The following is a 17,461-nucleotide window of genomic DNA, read 5'->3' as shown; positions in this document are numbered from 1 at the left end:
GTAGCGGTTGCGAGTTACCTACGATAAAAAAAAAACTCAAGTGATAAATATTTTATTATTTGTCGTTTCAAATTCTGGATTCGATTTTCACTCATCCCGAAAATTTACGAGAACATATACTACTTTGTAATATTATAAGCCATATTTTTCAAAAAAAAAAAACTTAATATTCGTCTACATATAAATGAAATTTAGGAGAGAGTGAAAAAACACTAACATCCATGCATTTTCTTGAGTTGACTTATTTTTATTGATAAATATTTTTGTGCATATAAAAGTCCATCATAATCAATTTAATAATGCAAAAATTAATTTTAGTTAAGATATTAACGTCTATGTCCCGAGGGCACAACACAAAATTCGAAGTTAAAATCAAGCTTTAAGTACTCCCTTCGTCCCTAAAAACGTTTCCTATTTGTGTTGGACACGGTTGCCAATGTACACTTTTGATTGTTAATATCTTTAAATTCGTATTAGTATTAAATATAAAAATTTCACTGTATTAAAGTACTGATAAATACGAATCCATCGAAATCACTCATGACTATGTTTGATATTATAGATTAGACGTAAATTAGTAGTCAATCGCTTACCGTGAACAGTACCGAAAGTCAAATTAGGAAACGTTTAACGGGACGGAGGGAGTACCATTTTAAATTTAACTTATATTATATATATATATATAATATTAATGAAAATATATATATAAAGTTAAAAATATATTTATCAGTATTGGATGAAATAGAGGGGTGACACCTATACCTATTTAATTCAACGAGTGTAGAATTATATCGAGTGATGGGGGATGAATTGTCTGGAATGGGAAGACCTTTGATGGGGACTATTGATCTCAATTTCAGATATGTGTTAACACTTGGTGTTGACAGATCTTCATGATGTGATTATGTTTAAAAGGCTTGTACTTATGTTGAACATTGAGGCACATATTATTCTAATATATCTATAAATAGAATAAATTTTCTATTTTGAGGACGTAATTTTTATAACCGTCCAAATCAATCGTTCTATAATTTATGATTGGTACCATAATGCATTTAATTTTTTTTAAATGTGTTAGCTAAAGATTTAATACCAATTCGTAAGTAAAATTTAATTCATGTGTGATATGTGTGTATGTGAGTTCTCGTATTATTATTAAAAATATTAATTTAATATTTTTGACATTATGTAAAAAAAGTTTTGGATATGTATTCTAAAGAGGTTGACATACATACAGTGACATGGTATTTTTAGTTGTCAATTTACAGGGAGTTTCGTGATTGTCAGGAATTATTGATCAAAATTGTCAAAAATTAATAACTTCCCGATATAATGAAACATGTACAATTGCTCAAAGTTATGTCTAACCTTGCCCATTTGTTATATATGTTTTATTCTATCATCTTATTTCTCTACTTTATACTGAAATTATATATATATTATCTTATCATTTTATTTTTCTACCTTACACGTGAATTATGTTATCAAGAATTATGTTATCAAGTAGTGTAAATTTTTATTAAAATTAATATACTTATATAAAGGAGAAAACGGGTGCGTTTAGGTGGCGTCTCTCAAATTGTCTCATTCTATTTTTCTATTTTTTTTTAATTTTTTGAAATAATTATCAAAAATTACAATTACCTAATATTCTTTTAAATATATTATCATCATTCGTAATATTTTTCAAAAGTTTCTAGATTATATTTCATTAAGATCTTTTAAATCAACTTACAATTCTAATATTTATCTAAAACTTTTACTTTCTTTTTAAATAAATATATCGTCTTGATATCCTCCTAAATTTCCCTTTTAATACTATTCCTTCTCATTCTCCAAAATCAACTTACTATATTTTGTTTTCTTAATATCTTTTTTTTTAATTTTTAGCCTATAAAATATTATAAAAACAAGCATCTAAACATATTTCACATCATTCGTAATATTCTCCTATAGTTTCTGCCACATTTTCCTAAGATTTTTAAAATATTTCTCATCATTCGAATATTCTTCTAAGATTTCTATCACATCTTACTAAATTTTTTGAAATCAACTAATCATCATAATATTCTCCTAAAACTTCACATTTATCTTTAAATCAAATTACCATCTTGATGTTCTCCTAATTTTTTTTAAAATAATTTCTCCTCTTTCTCCTAAAATCAAATTATTATTTTATAATTTTCTTATAATTTTCTTTTAATTTTACTCAATGAAATATTATAAATACAAATATCTATAAATACGTTTTCTCAGTATTTTTTAAAATTATTATATCAATATATTGCTATACTTATATATAGAAGAATATTAGGGCGGTGAGTTGGTGACTTTAATATCGTTTCAATCAATTTTTGTAATTTTCTCAAATTTTAATATTGTTAAATAGAAAAAATATTAAATTAATTATTGACTAATAAATAATATAATTTTATGATATTAGATTTGTGAATAATGATAGAGCGACTTATTAGAGTAAACATGTTTAACGAGACAACAGTTTTTAAATTTTATAATTTATTTATTATTCATAATTTCAGAATGAACAAAATCAGATAAGAAATAGATGAAAAAAAAATGAAACATTATTTTTTGAAGGCCGCTGCGATGTGCGGCTTAGTAAACTAGTCCTCCCTCCGTCTCAATTCAGTTTGACTTTTGCACGTAATTTAAGATACATTGACCGTATATTTCCGTTAATTATTTTTCAATTTCTTTTTTTGTAAATAAATATTCAAATCATAATTTTTTATTCACAAAAAAAAATCAACAAAATTATACAGTCAATGCATTTTAAATTATGAGCAAAAATCAAACTAAATAGATCTACCTGTAAAAATCAATCTGGACAAATAAATTGGGAGGAGGGAGTAATACAAACGCAAGAAAAAACACAAATAAACCATACTCCTATATGATAATTTGTCTGACTACTCTGAGACAACATTTAATTGAATATGCTCTAATTAATTTTTATTTTTTTGTAAGTGGATATTATTTTTTTATCATATCACTAGAAGTCTAAAACCATTCGGAAAGAGCACCTCCCAGAAAAGTCAAAATTGTACCATTACAAAAAGCAACTACCTTCTGCTTAGCTAGCTCAGTGTTAAATGTTTACCGGAACCTCACATACAATAATTATTAAACAATCATGTCGCACTTCTTAGAATTACGGATAGTTAGGGGTGTAACTAGGCTCCCAATTAGTTTCCGGCTTTTGAAAAATCTGAGGATGAAGAAGAGGCGGCAATTTCGGGTTTAGGATCATGTTCGTATTTATAAACGGGTTAATTTTGAGTTAAGTTAAATAAAATTGAACGAAATCAGATGTTTAAATACAAATAAATGAAATTTTTAAAAACGGGTCGAAATCGGGTTAAGCAGGTCATGTTCATGACACTTTTGGTATTTTTCTTCAAAAACAGGATTACTGATCAAGTCGGATTCGTCTCGGATTTCGGCTCGTGTCCGATGATGACATTGAGTGACTGCGAATTCATTTGTATAATAAGCACCTGAATCCCAAATCGAACAACAACAATAGTCATTGTAATTCCATGATTCTATTTTTTTATATTATGGTTAGTTTAAATACAATTTATAATAAGCACCTGAATCTCAAATCAAACCACAGCAAGACAATAGTCTGATAGAAATTGTTGAGGTTAACTACGACGGTACTTATAATTCTAGTTGTAGATTTTATAAACCGTCGCATGCATATCAGTTGGACTTTTACTTTTTTTTGTTAATTAATCACATACACGCCAGGAGTCAAGTTCTTGATCTCCCGCAAGAGGGCAAAAGCTTAACCACTACAAATCAATCCTCCCAGGCATACCTCCCCGAAGAGAAAGTAGTTTACTATATGCAAGTGGAAAACAATTCGTTTGGATTAAATTGAGTAACTGGGCCTCGTGTTTTGCATTATTTATGTTTCGACATTAGATAAACTGAGTTGAAACCAGAGCAGAAGCACAATTTTTAGGATTGTGATGTGAACGTGAAACCAAATAAAGCATCAGCAAGTACAATAACAAGTTTCATGCTACTAGTATACTTTTAGAAGGTTGAAGTTGAATTTTTTACAAAGGATTAGTTGGTTGAACAGAAACAGTGGGACTTTGCCTCTCTGGATATCAATTCTTACCAAGTAAATCGGCCTGTGGCCAGACATTTAATAGGAGTTTCGAAAGTTTTACTTATTTGTCCAGAATATAAATTTGCATAATTGCATGCAAAGAAGCCGGTAATCATAAGCACAGAACACTGGAGGGCTGAATGATCATCATTCATCATACTGACACGAATGCAATGGGATAGGTAGCTGGCATTGCAAACCCAACCTAAGAAAACACGCATTAACGTACAGAAGTTAGGAGTTTAACAATAAAGCCCCGTGCAATAAATTCTACTCCTTGCCTGAACTACCACCGCAATATTCACAAGGGAGGGGGCACTAGAAAAAGAAATGCCCACAGCTTTCTACCCATAAAAAAAAACCCTGACACAAACTGCATTTATACTTTAAGGTGAAAGAGAGACTACAGGGGGGGGGGCCATTAATCAAAATGGATCAATTCAAACCAACCCCTGCTAATTCATGTCCCCTAACTCCTCTCGTCTTCCTTGAAAGAGCCGCCTCTGTTTTCGGAGATAGTCCTTCTCTAGTTTTCAATTCCACCTGCTTCACATGGTCCGAGACGCATGCAAGATGTGTTCGACTAGCATCATCTATACTTTCCCTCGGCATTCAGAGGAGCCAAGTTGTCACTGTCTTGGCTCCTAACATTCCGGCCATGTACGAACTTCAGTTCGCTGTTCCCATGGCCGGAGCTGTCATTAACAACATCAATACTCGATTGGATGCTCGCAGTATAGCCGTTACTCTTTGTCATGCTGAATCAAAGCTTGTGTTTGTTTGTGCACAATTTTCTCATGTGCTCTTACAAGCGATTTCTATGTTGCCATCTCTTTTACCACGTCCAATTCTTGTCCTTATCAATGCCGGTGACTATGTGTTGGCATCGTCGCCTGATCTTAATATGTTCTATTGTAGTCACGAGGATATGGTGGAAAGGGGTGATCCTGGATTCAAATGGATCCGGCCCAACAATGAGTGGGAACCAATGACATTAAATTACACATCAGGTACAACATCCTCTCCCAAAGGTGTAGTACATTCCCACCGCTCAATTTTCATCATCACGGTCGACTCTTTAATTGATTGGTCAGTACCTAAACAGCCAGTTTACTTGTGGACACTACCTATGTTTCACTCCAATGGATGGAGTTTCACTTGGGGAATGGCTGCTGTCGGTGGCACAAACATCTGTCTTCGAAAATTTGATGCACCCCTCATTCACGCTGCTATTCCTAAACACGGTGTCACACATATGTGTGGCGCCCCTGTTGTGCTTAACATGCTCTCCAATGGTCCCACGGCAAAAAAATTGGAAAGCCCGGTTCATTTTCTGACAGGCGGAGCTCCACCACCTGCTGCCGTGCTCCTGCGCACAGAAGCCTTGGGGTTTATTGTAAGCCATGGCTTTGGCATGACAGAGGTTGCAGGGGTTGTGGTGTCGTGTGCGTGGAAGCGGAAATGGAATGTGTTACCGGCATTGGAAAGGGCTAGACTAAGGGCAAGACAAGGAGTGAGGACAATTGGAATGACAGAAGTCAATGTAGTGAATCCAAAATCAGGTGTTATTGTCAAACCCGACGGCTTAACCCAAGGTGAGATTGTGTTACGAGGCGCGTGTTTGATGTTGGGTTATTTGAAAGACCCGGAAGGGACAGCCAAGTGTATGAAAAAAGATGGATGGTTGTATACAGGAGATGTTGGTGTGATGCATCCTGATGGGTATTTGGAAATTAAAGATAGGTCTAAGGATGTTATCATAAGTGGTGGGGAAAATGTGAGCAGCGTAGAAGTCGAGTCAGTCCTGTATTTGAATCCTGTTGTGAATGAGGCCGCGGTTGTGGCCAGACCGGATGAATTCTGGGGCGAGACACCGTGTGCATTTGTGAGTTTAAAGGATGCTGCTGGAATGATTGAGAAGGCTAAAGAGAAGGAAATAATGGAGTTTTGTAGGGACAGGTTGCCCCATTATATGGTACCTAAGACAGTTGTCTTCATGGGAGAATTGCCTAAGAATGCAACAGGAAAAATTCAGAAATTCTCACTTCGAGATATTGCAAAGTCTTTGGGTACTTCTCCGTCAAGTCGCTTATGATATCATTGCAGTCCGGTTTGAAGTGAAAGCTTACAGAATTGTTGCTTAATACCAAGTTTACCTGCCACACACATTGTGGGCAATACGGGTTGTTGTGGTGTGCTCTCCTCTCCATCAGGTTTAATACACAAATTGACAGCTTTCGATTCCATTCTGTATTTTATCCAAGATTGATTTCTATTACCTCTTGTGTGTTATGTTTATATTCTCAATTTATATCATGTATCAATGTTATTCCAGATGATTTATACAACACTGTATATTTATTCTTAGTCAAAACCTCTGTTATAGAAATCGGTCGATTTTTCAAAAATCGCCGATAAATCGCTCAAAACTCGTTTAAAAATATTGATCCGATTTGACCGATTTCCGATAAATCGCCGATAAATCATTCTATTTTTAAAAAATTATCCGATAAATCGTAAATCAGTACCTCAACCGAATAATTCTGATTTCCGAAATCTGTAACACTGATCAAAACATGTATTGCATTTAATTTACTCAACTGTTTCTCAACTTGGTAGATAAGGGTGGTAAAATGCACTTGATGCTAGAGATGCAGTGTCTTGGTTAAAAAAGTTGATTTCCACGTCATAAAACATTAGATTTCTTATCAAAATTCTGGCGGCTTGTTTGCAAGGTATATATAAAAATTAGTCTTTTTGACATTGACGAAAGTTAGGAGGGACTAGCAGAATTAGTAATTTGATATTTAAAATGATAGTCTTACAAGGGAAAATATTCTCAGCAGCAGTTCTTAAATTAAACATATGACCAAAGAGTACCTCCGAGTCTCACCCAAACTACTGAGCTCTGCCGATACGCAAGTGTGCGGATGCGATTCATGGTCTAGCACCTTCTCTTCTGTTCAGACAATATGGTCTAATAAAGATAAGTCTAGATAATATTGGTTGCTAGTTGCTGCTAGATTATTAGTTGTGGTAAATGTAGTCTGTTCATTGGGGATTATCTGTAATTAAAATGAAAACAGATGTATGACCTAAAATAGAACGGAAAATTGGTTAAAGTATATATGCTCTTCATAATCGTAGATCTTCCCCGACTCCTCTTCTTTTTCTATCCGGTTTCAGATTTTATAATGCATGGATGAGAATTATTCAAGTTTAACCGTAATCTAGGTTGGGGCTCCTGCAACATAAAATGGGCGGGGATGGCATCCCACGTCACCTCTGTTATGAAAGTAAGATAAGGTTTAGAGAAAAAAGGGTAAAATACAAATTATTAAATATATTGATGGTGCATGTACATATGTGTAGGTTAATAAAAGATGTAACCTAAAAATATTTTTTTTTTGGAGTATTTTGTAGGCTTCCAATTAGGATTTCGGGATTGGTATATTAAATATATTGATTGAAAATAATATCTTGACATAACAGGGTTCCACGGGGTTCACCCAAGTTCCGGAGTGCCATGTAGATGAGTCTCATGTTCCTTAATGGGCTTGGACTCATTTCTCTCAGGTTTTTTGCGACCTTAAATTGGCCTATTTATGTTATGGCCTATCATTTACCTCCCTCTCTCCTATGTGGGTTTTTCAGATGGGGGAGTAGAGATAAATTATAATATTTAATTACCTAATTGGCTAAAAGGGAAATTAGGATTTATTTTTTTTTGATTCGTAGCACCTTAACTCCGGGGTGTAATGCATATTAGACTCCAAAATTGACTTTGAGTTATTTTTTTAATTTATATCCAAGGTTAGTGTTATTCCCAAACAATCTAACAATAGAATTACAGAAGAGTGGTTGAATGTAATTTTAGGTTTCTTTTTGAAATTAAAGAAACTATTTTATCAAAATATCAGCGTTTGAATATGTAAGTGTGCGGAATGAAATATGAATGTATTCAAAACACAAAGTTATTAAACACAAAGATTTAAAAACTTTCTGGTGGATTGATATTTCCACCAGATATATATATTGATTGAGAACTCTGTGATGCAAGAATGCACACAGTTGCTTACAAGTAAATTTTTAAAGTAAGAACCAAGAAATTCTTAACAGATTATGCCTTATCTATTTCTCAGTTCTTTCAATCGATATTTTTCTACTTGCTACACTTGGTTTATATATCACCAAGTCGCATGTGAAAAAGAAAAACTAAAAAAATAAAAATGTCTAAGTCTAATCACATGTTTCTTCATTTCTCTATCCAACATCTTTGTATTTCTTCAAGTAAGCATGAAAATGGAAATGCTTCTATGTTCTCCAAATCCTGCTAATAGGCTGCCACATTCCTTTTCTATATAATCAACCTATGTGACTGTCAAGTCACTATCAATTCCTATTTGAATTTGTTATACGTCGAGACTCTATTGGATCATCCGTTGATTGAGATTTGGGTCATCCGTCGAAGTCTTGTAGAAACATCCGTTGAAAGTATTTTCATAGCATTTGACTCAATTTCATTTATGCAAAATTACAAGGCATCTAATATTTACAATTAGCCAACCTATTTTGCATATCATTCTAGTAGCCAACATGACTTAGAATATCCTACAACTTCTAATTCTCTAAGACATTACAGTACACAGGAATGTGCTCAAAAAACTTATTTAAACATAAACTACTTTTTCTACGGATGACATAGTAAGTTTATACGTTAAAATCTATAACTACACTTAATTAAATCTAGTAAGGTGTTTTGGTAAAATATGATCAAGTCTACAACATATTCCTAACAGTTAGATTTTTTAAATTAGCTAGAAGAAAATTTGAAATTTTTCTTTGATTTGTAGCCCCTAACTCCGGGGTGTAATGCATATTGGACTCCAGAGGTGACTTAGGTTGTCTTTTTGATATGTTACCAAGGTTGTGCTCCTTTAATTAGCTAGAAGAAAAATTGGTATTTTTCTACAATTTGTAGCCCCTAACTTCGGGTCTAATGCCTATTGGACTCCTGAGTTGACGTGGGTTATATTTTTGATATGTAACCAAGGTTAGGTTCTTTGAATTAGCTAGAAGAAAAATTCAGATTTTCCAATGATTTGTAGCTCCCTAACTGCGGGGTGTAATGCATATTGAACTCCGGAGTTGACTTGGGTTGTCTTTTTGATTTATATTCAAGGTTTGGTTCCTTGAATTACTTAAGAGAAAATTAGATTTTTTCTTTAATTTGTAGCCCCTAACTTCGGGTCTAATGCATATTGAACTCCGGAGTTGACTTGGGTGGTCTCTTTGATTTGTATCCAAGGTTGGGTTCCTTGAATTAGCTAGGAGAAAAATTGGGATTTTTCTTTGATTTGTAGCTCCTAACTCCGGGGTGTAATGCATATTAGACTCCGGAGTTGACATAGTTTGTCTTTTTGATTTGTATCCAATGTTAAGTTCCTTGAATTACTTAGGTGACAAAATTGGATTTTTACTTTGATTTGTAACTGCTAACTCCGGGGTGTAATCCGTATTGACCTCCGAAGTTGACTTGGGTGGTCTGTTTGACTTGTATCCTAGATTAATTTCCTTGATTTACTTAGGAGAGAAATTGGGATGTTTTTATTGTAGACCCTAACTCCGGGGTGTATTGCATATTGGACTCCAAAGTTGACTTGGGTTCTCTCTTTGATTTGTATCATTTGGGTTCTTTGAGTCAACTAAAAAAATTGGGATTTTTCTTTGATTTGTAGTCCCTAACTTCTGGGTATTTTGGATTTTTTGGATTATTCGATTTGTCATTTGCCTTTAGGATAAGGATGTCACGTCCTTGATAAGTCATTAATTTGACTGGACTCTAAAACTTTTCAGCGATTTCCCCGGGGTGTAAGAAGTTGGTTGGGTTTATGTGTGTGTGCGTGTGTGTATATATATGTGTGTGTGTGTGTATGTATGTGTGTGGTTATAGGGATATCAATTTCGGGTTACGGGCCAGGTTCGTGTCTGGTCACCGTCTTAGGTCGAATTTTGGGTCTAACACTAACCCGGCCTGAAAAAATATTGACCCACAAAACCTTGATACTAACCCGACCCCTTTATTGAACATTCGACCCGACCCGTTAAGCCATTTATTTAACAAATATTTTAATCCACTAATAATATAGTTATTTAAATTATTTAGTAAATTTAATTAAATATTATACTTATGATACCATTACACTTGATTATTTTTTTTAGTTTGTGTAGTATAATGAACAAAGTATATTTTTAAGTTTAAAAATACTATTTTTGTGTAACAAAATTATTCATGACGTACTAATTAATTTAAATGATTGAACTTTTATAAATTTATGTTTAAATGATCAATTGTATTAGAAGTATATTAAATATATTAATAAATATTTTTTAAAATATAGATTTATAGGTTTTGCGGGTCAGGTTCGGGTTAATCAGTTGACCCGTAACCCATCTTTTTTTATTCGGGTCAATCTCGGGTCCGACTGTTTCCGACCCGATCCATATAAGTATAACCCTAACTTATAAAATTCATGTTGGGTTTTCGGGTCATGTCCAACCTTGACAATCCTATATGTTTATATCTTATGTATGTGCGGACGTTACTGAATTCCCCCTTTTTTATATCGAGACGTGTGTCAAATAATAAATACATGGGGGTAATTAATGTTTTGACAATGGAGGAGAGTGACTGTAACGATTTTTCTCCATTCTAGGCTAATAGAATCACGCCACGTTTCCGACCCGATCCATATAAGTATAACCCTAACTTATAAAATTCATGTTGGGTTTTCGGGTCATGTCCAACCTTGACAATCCTATATGTTTATATCTTATGTACGTGCGGACGTTACTGAATTCCCCCTTTTTTATATCGAGACATGTGTCAAATAATAAATACATGGGGGTAATTAATGTTTTGACAATGGAGGAGAGTTACTGCAACGATTTTTCTCCATTCGAGGCTAATAGAATCACGCCACGTTTCCGACTCGATCTATATAAGTATAACCCTAACTTATAAAATTCATGTTGGGTTTTCGGGTCATGTCCAACCTTGACAATCCTATATGTTTATATCTTATATATGTGCGGACGTTACTGAATTCCCCCTTTTTTATATCGAGACATGTGTCAAATAATAAATACATGGGGGTAATTAATGTTTTGACAATGGAGGAGAGTGACTGCAACGATTTTTCTCCATTTGAGGCTAATAGAATCACGCCACATTGCCACGTTGTCTGGACAAAAACTCACATGAATGTTCACCTTTTAACTTTCTTTTCACCTCTCTATAAATACCTCTTTATTTCTTCACTTTTTTCTTTAATGCAAGTATAAACATTTAAGTGATTTTCTGTTTTTACTAAGCATTTTGAGCAGCATTGTTGCCGAGAGGATCCAATTGAAGCCTTATTGTATCTTCTGCTTTTCTGTAAATCTTTCTTTAATCATCTTCTTTTTTATTCGTATTTGCATGCTTTTATTTTCTCTGTCTTTTCTTCAACTTGACTTTTCATCTTCTGGCCTTTGAGTTTAGTTGAGTTCTGAGTATTTTGATCTCATATTGGCTTGATTTCAGTAAATATAGTGTTCTGTTTGCGATTTTATGTCATAGTGGGTTATTTTGGTTTGATTTGTGTATACTATAATGGTTTTGTGGCTTTGAAATTGGGTTTTGACTTCGGGTAATAATGGTGTTCTTGATCTATGTTTTTGTATGTATAATTGTATCTATAGAAATCCACAAGGAGAATTATTTATGACACAACAGACATGTGAAATCTCACACTGGGTTGTCCAACATCATGTACATTTACACTTGCCCGTGTTTTTGACTTTAATATCACTATACCTATGATCAATGAGATATGATCATTAGTCAACAAACACAGCAGTTTTAATGCATTATTATTGGCCTTTAATAATAATAGTGGACTAGGGACCTTTAGGAATATTGATACTATTCTCATAATCTCATTTCTAAATCACGTACTTAGATTTATAGAATTCATATCAAATTTCAAGTACATTTATTAATCTAACATTTATATCGCTATAAAGTAAGACATAATAAATTATAAAGGGAATAATCGATAGAATATAAATACTAATAATCCAAATGTCTTAAACTAAAATATTATAGTGTATAGTGTTGTCTCTAGGACACAAACACTAACAAGACTAAGATAGGGTAGGGTTTAGATGAGAAGAGTAAAATAGGAATTAAAAAATACATTTGTGGTGTGTGTATATGTGTGTAGGTCAGTAAAAGATGTAACCCCCAAAGCACCTTTTTCGGAGCCTTTAATAGGCTTCCAATTAGGGTTTGGGGTTGGTACATTGGATCTTAACCGTCGAAAAGTTCTGGACTTGAGGCACTTGGATGCCCATGATTGAGACATGTATCAAGGTGCCCTCCTTCACTAGAGTGTGCTGGGATGTGATTGGCATTTACCGCACTTATGTGGGAGCATGCGACCCATGATTGAGGAATATTCCTCGTACTCACAAACTAATAATTTGAAGGAATATCCTAATGTGACAGGGTGTCCTAGGGTCCACTGGGTTCTGGAGTGCCACATGGAGTCTCATATTCCTTAATTAGCCTGAACTCATTTCTCTTGGGATTTTGGTGACCTTAATTAGACCTAGTTGTGTAATGGCCTATCAGCTCCGATAGCATAAGAGGGTGGAAAAAGTATGTGAAATATAGTGTCAAATAGTATTTGTCACTTATATTTTATTATAGGAAAATGCTAGATGCCAAAACAATTGTTACATAAATTTTCTCAGATTATGTTATAAATGGTAACTTTATTAATAATGATATAAGACCCCACTAGCATATTCATCACAAATTAAATATAGCCATTTATCATGCCACGTTATTTTGTAACATTTGAGAAAAATTGTGATACCTAACATTACCCGTCATAATAAAAAATGAGAAACAATTTACATATAACAATACAACGACATTACGTACGAATCCGGGCATCCGGTGATATATATGTATTGCGTATAATCAGCTGATCACTAAGAACAAGTCCAACGGTGTGTTAATGGAATTCATATAAATATTATAAAATATGAAATCTTAGTAATTTAAGATATCATTTTGTATTTCAACTTCAATAATAATCCTTATACACATTCCTTAGTACTGTAATATAATAATAAAAAATTTGAAAGGATATAGAAGATAAAGGGAAAAAAGAGAGATAAAAGAAATAAAAATAAGAGAGACAAATGAAGTTTATACTGACAAAAATGATATAAGGTATCCTAATTGTTATAAAGACATGTTTGTACTATAACAAGACTAAGTCATATTGACAACCCTAAGATTTAGTAGTATGATAGTCTAAATCTGTATTTTATATTATATTACTTGAGTCTGTAAAAATGTTAAAGATCATACTAGAGTATTTTTCTGTGAACAGTCTCAAGCCTAAGAATAAACTCTGGAAGAAGATCAACAAGATCATGCCTCAGAAAAAAGGTGAAGAAGCTTGGAGTTGAATAAATATGTTTTAGGAAAAATATTCTAAGTCAAGATATCTACAAGTAAAAGATCAAGTCATATAGAGAAGTCATTCGAGAACTCTAGAATGACTTATCTAGAAGTCCAAAATGGTTTATAGAGAAGTCTCAGAGATATCGTTAAGTCAAATGAATATATGAAGATTGGAGATATCGACAAGTCATTTCTGCATATAGAGAACTCAGAGATATCGACAAGTCAAAATGAAGATATGAAGATTGGTGATATCGACAAGTAAATTTCTCATTAGATATCTCAGAGATATCAACAAGCCATTTCTACATGCAGAGATTTGGAGACCTCGAAAAGTCAAGTTCACTTATAGAGAACTCAGAGATCTCGACAAGTCAAAGACACTTATAGAGAACTCAGAGACCTCGACAAGATAAATTCACTTATAGAGAACTCAGAGACCTCAACAAGTCAAAACACTTATAGAGAACTCAGAGATCTCGATAAGCTATTATACTTATCGAGATGTCAGTTCTCTATACAAAAATCTGAAGATCTCGATATGAAGCTCAAATACAATAATGCAGATAAGTTAAATATTCAAGATTATCAATCAACAAATGATCTAATCACTTAGATTGAAAATTCTACAAAAGTAGCTTGAAGAGTGCAAGACCAAGGGCCAAGATTAACTGACAAAGGAAAGTCATAGACCTACACGATTTGCAAAGATTCACTAAGCCGGAAATGAAAAGTTTTAGAGATAACTTAAAGTAGTGTTTAATACATCTTATTGCATATTGTGTAAACATGTGTTTATTAATCTATAAAGTAAACACTGGTCCTTTGCTTTGAGGTGTAACAAACAGATCAAGATTTTTTTGTATTCTCTTAAGATAGAAGCTGAGTTCTTTACTTACAACGAAGCCCGAAATTTGTAGCAAGACATACTTAATTTTAATACGAAGTTAAGTGAGTTTTGAAAATACTGTGTTTGTTGTGCATGCTTTATTAATTCTGTTAAACACAATATCTCTATAAATTAATCTGCTTTGTTCACCATCCATAAAAAGTTAAAAAAGGCTAAAAATATCTAAAACACATTCACCCCCTTTGTGTTTGTATTTAATATCAACAAGTGGTATCAGTGCAAAATCTAAAAGTAAACAAATCAAGATCTTGGAAAAATGAATAAACAAAAGATAAGCTGTATAAAGATACTGGCCTTTGATAAGACTAACTATCTGTTGTTTATAAGAATGGACAACCCCTTGTACATCCAGATTCTGAAGAATGGACCTTTTACTCCTATGGAAAGAATTGAAGAATCTACAGATAGAGACATATATAGTCATCCCAAGTCATTATAGTCCTAAAGATCCTTTAAATACATAAACATTGAGAAAGAAAAAGTCTCTCTTGACACTGGGCTACAATTAATTCTGATAGAGTCACTTGACAATGGTATGTACAACAATATTGTCAACTGTGACACAGCCAAGCAAATCTGGGAGAAGATTGAGATACTGTGTGAAGGTACAGAGGAAGTTGGGTCAAATCAAAGGAGAATACTGGTTTCTCAGTACGAGGGTTTTATGGCAAAACCAAATGAGAGGGTTACCGATGTGTTTGAAAGATTCAATAAGTTGATTAATGACTTGCAGCTTCATAACAAGTACTATGAAGCTGAGGACGTGAACTTGAAATTTTCGCTCACCCTTCCTGACCATCTTCAACAGAAAATATCAGCCATAAGAGAAGGAAGAGACTTGATCAGGATAACATTGGAGGTGTTATATGGGATTTTAAAAACATATGAACTGGAAATGATTCAAATAAAATCCTTAAGAACTAGTCAAGGGCACATTATTGATGGAACAAGTGCACTAGTTGTTGTTAATGACAACAATTCATCTGATGATGAATTAGAGATCCATACTCCAGATGTCTCAAACATGGAGCAAAAAAACAAGGAACCAATAAAGCAAGTCATTCTGGAACTTGAAGAAGATGAGTTCTATACATTGGATGAACTTGATGAATTAGATCAATCCATGGCTTATCTAGCTAGGAAATTCTCTAATATTATAGTGAAAAAGCCAAAGTTCTTAAAGAGTAAAGGACATACATTTAACAAGTACAACGATTGGAAAGGAAAGGGACAGTACACTCCTGGTGGCAAAAGTGGCTACAAGACTAGATCTGTTGACAGATCAAAATTAAGGTGTTTCAATTGTGATGAATTGGGCCATTTTGCTACTGAATGCATGAAGCCTAAAAAGGTGAAAAAAGATAAAGCCTATCTTGAGTCGGAGGCAAAGTATGAAGCTCTCTTGAAGAAGCAACAGGCTAAAGCTTACATTGCAGAAGGAAAGAATTGGGATAATTCTGATAATGATGAAGATGAGGAGGTTAAAAATTATGCACTCATGGCCTTGGAGCAAGGAGAGTCGTCCTCATCAAAAATAGAGGTACCAACTCTTACTACTATTGATTTAAATACAAGTTAGTATAAAGAAACTGTTGAAAAGATGAGCATAAGGATGTTCCACATCCACACTAGCATGGTCGCATCTACTGAGGAGGTTAGTAGGCTGTCAAAAGCTAATGAGAAGTATTAGGTTGAGAAGCAAAATTTAGAATTGCAGCTTGTTGAGCTTGAAAATGTCAAGCAGGAAAATGAATATCTAAAGAACAAGCTGAAGTGTGCTAGTGAGATAGAAGCTGTGTTGAGGGAAACGCTAGAAAAGAATGAAGTAAAATTGAAGTCTTTCTAGAATGCTTCTCATTTAGTGGGTCAATACCATGAGAAGAACAAGCCATGTGCTAATATAGCCATTGGCCTTGACTATGATGCTTTAAACATTAACAAAAAGAATGAAGGTGACAAGGGAAAATCAACTGCAAATGAAAATGTCCCAGCTATGCTGAGAAAGGTTGACTCACCTTTGTTCAAGGCATGTGAAGTCAATTTCAGTAAAGAGGAGTTAGTCATCAAGCAAGAACTTGTAGATAAAGATGAAGAAATGAAAAATGAAGAAATCACTCCTGCTACTGAAAAAAGAAGAAGCCCATGGTTAACCAAGCCTCTAAGACACCTCTCAGGGAAGTCAAGGCTGAGAACACAGGAGGAAAGAAAAAGAACATGAATGGCAAGATATGAGTAAACAAAAGCAGCAACTTTGCATTTATTGCAGATGCCCCTAGAAAGCAATTTCAGAAATGTGGCTCAACAAATCATCTAACTCACCTTTGTAAAAAGGAGGTTAGCAAGCCAAAAAGTGGGAGCCTGCAAGTACAATGAAGCAAATGCAGAAGATGCCTACTCCTTTTGTAAAAAAATTGACTACATACCTTGCAACATGAAAGTGATGACAAGTTGTCATAAATTGAGAGTAAATTTGAAATATGTTAATGTTGAATCTACAGACAAAAAGGAAAATGCAAAATAATTTATTCATATTGTTTCGTCTAAATCAACACATTCTAATTCTGCAAATTCTGTTAGCAAGAAGAAAGTACCCAACACTGCTTGGGTAGCTAAACACACTTAATCCTCATTGTGTGTAAGGAAAAATGAAAAGCATCATATAAATCATAGACAGTGGATGCTCAAGATATATGACAGGTGATAAGGCCCGGCTATCACAGTTTGAGGAGATAGATGGCCCATTAGTGATTTTTGGAGACAACAACAAAGGTTTCACAATGGGATATGGCAAGTTAATTTCTGAAAATGTTGTCATTGAAGATGTAGTAGTGTTAGCTGGTTTAGAGGTGAATCTCCTAAGTGTCAGTCAATTCACAGATAGAGG

General features: G+C 33.8%; 1 protein-coding gene across 1 annotated transcript; it reads left to right on the top strand.

Moving 5' to 3' along the window:
- The first annotated feature begins 4,257 nt into the window (after window positions 1-4,257).
- LOC141674327 (2-methylpropanoate--CoA ligase CCL4-like) lies at window positions 4,258-6,492 on the top strand. Its single transcript, XM_074481054.1, has one exon. It carries the CDS (start codon window positions 4,575-4,577, stop codon window positions 6,237-6,239), a length of 1,665 nt encoding a protein of 554 aa, XP_074337155.1. The 5' UTR covers window positions 4,258-4,574; the 3' UTR covers window positions 6,240-6,492.
- The last annotated feature ends 10,969 nt before the right edge of the window (window positions 6,493-17,461 follow it).

The sequence above is a fragment of the Apium graveolens genome, chromosome 7 (assembly GCF_009905375.1).
Source record: "Apium graveolens cultivar Ventura chromosome 7, ASM990537v1, whole genome shotgun sequence".
In the NCBI taxonomy this organism is placed as follows: domain Eukaryota; kingdom Viridiplantae; phylum Streptophyta; class Magnoliopsida; order Apiales; family Apiaceae; genus Apium; species Apium graveolens.
Note: the sequence above shows the minus strand (reverse complement) of the source record. Positions and strands in the feature narration are given on the sequence as shown.

Bases quoted from the DNA above. Each gene is read 5' to 3' on its own strand.
- LOC141674327 (XM_074481054.1), top strand. From the start codon at position 4,575: ATGGATCAATTCAAACCAACCCCTGCTAATTCATGTCCCCTAACTCCT.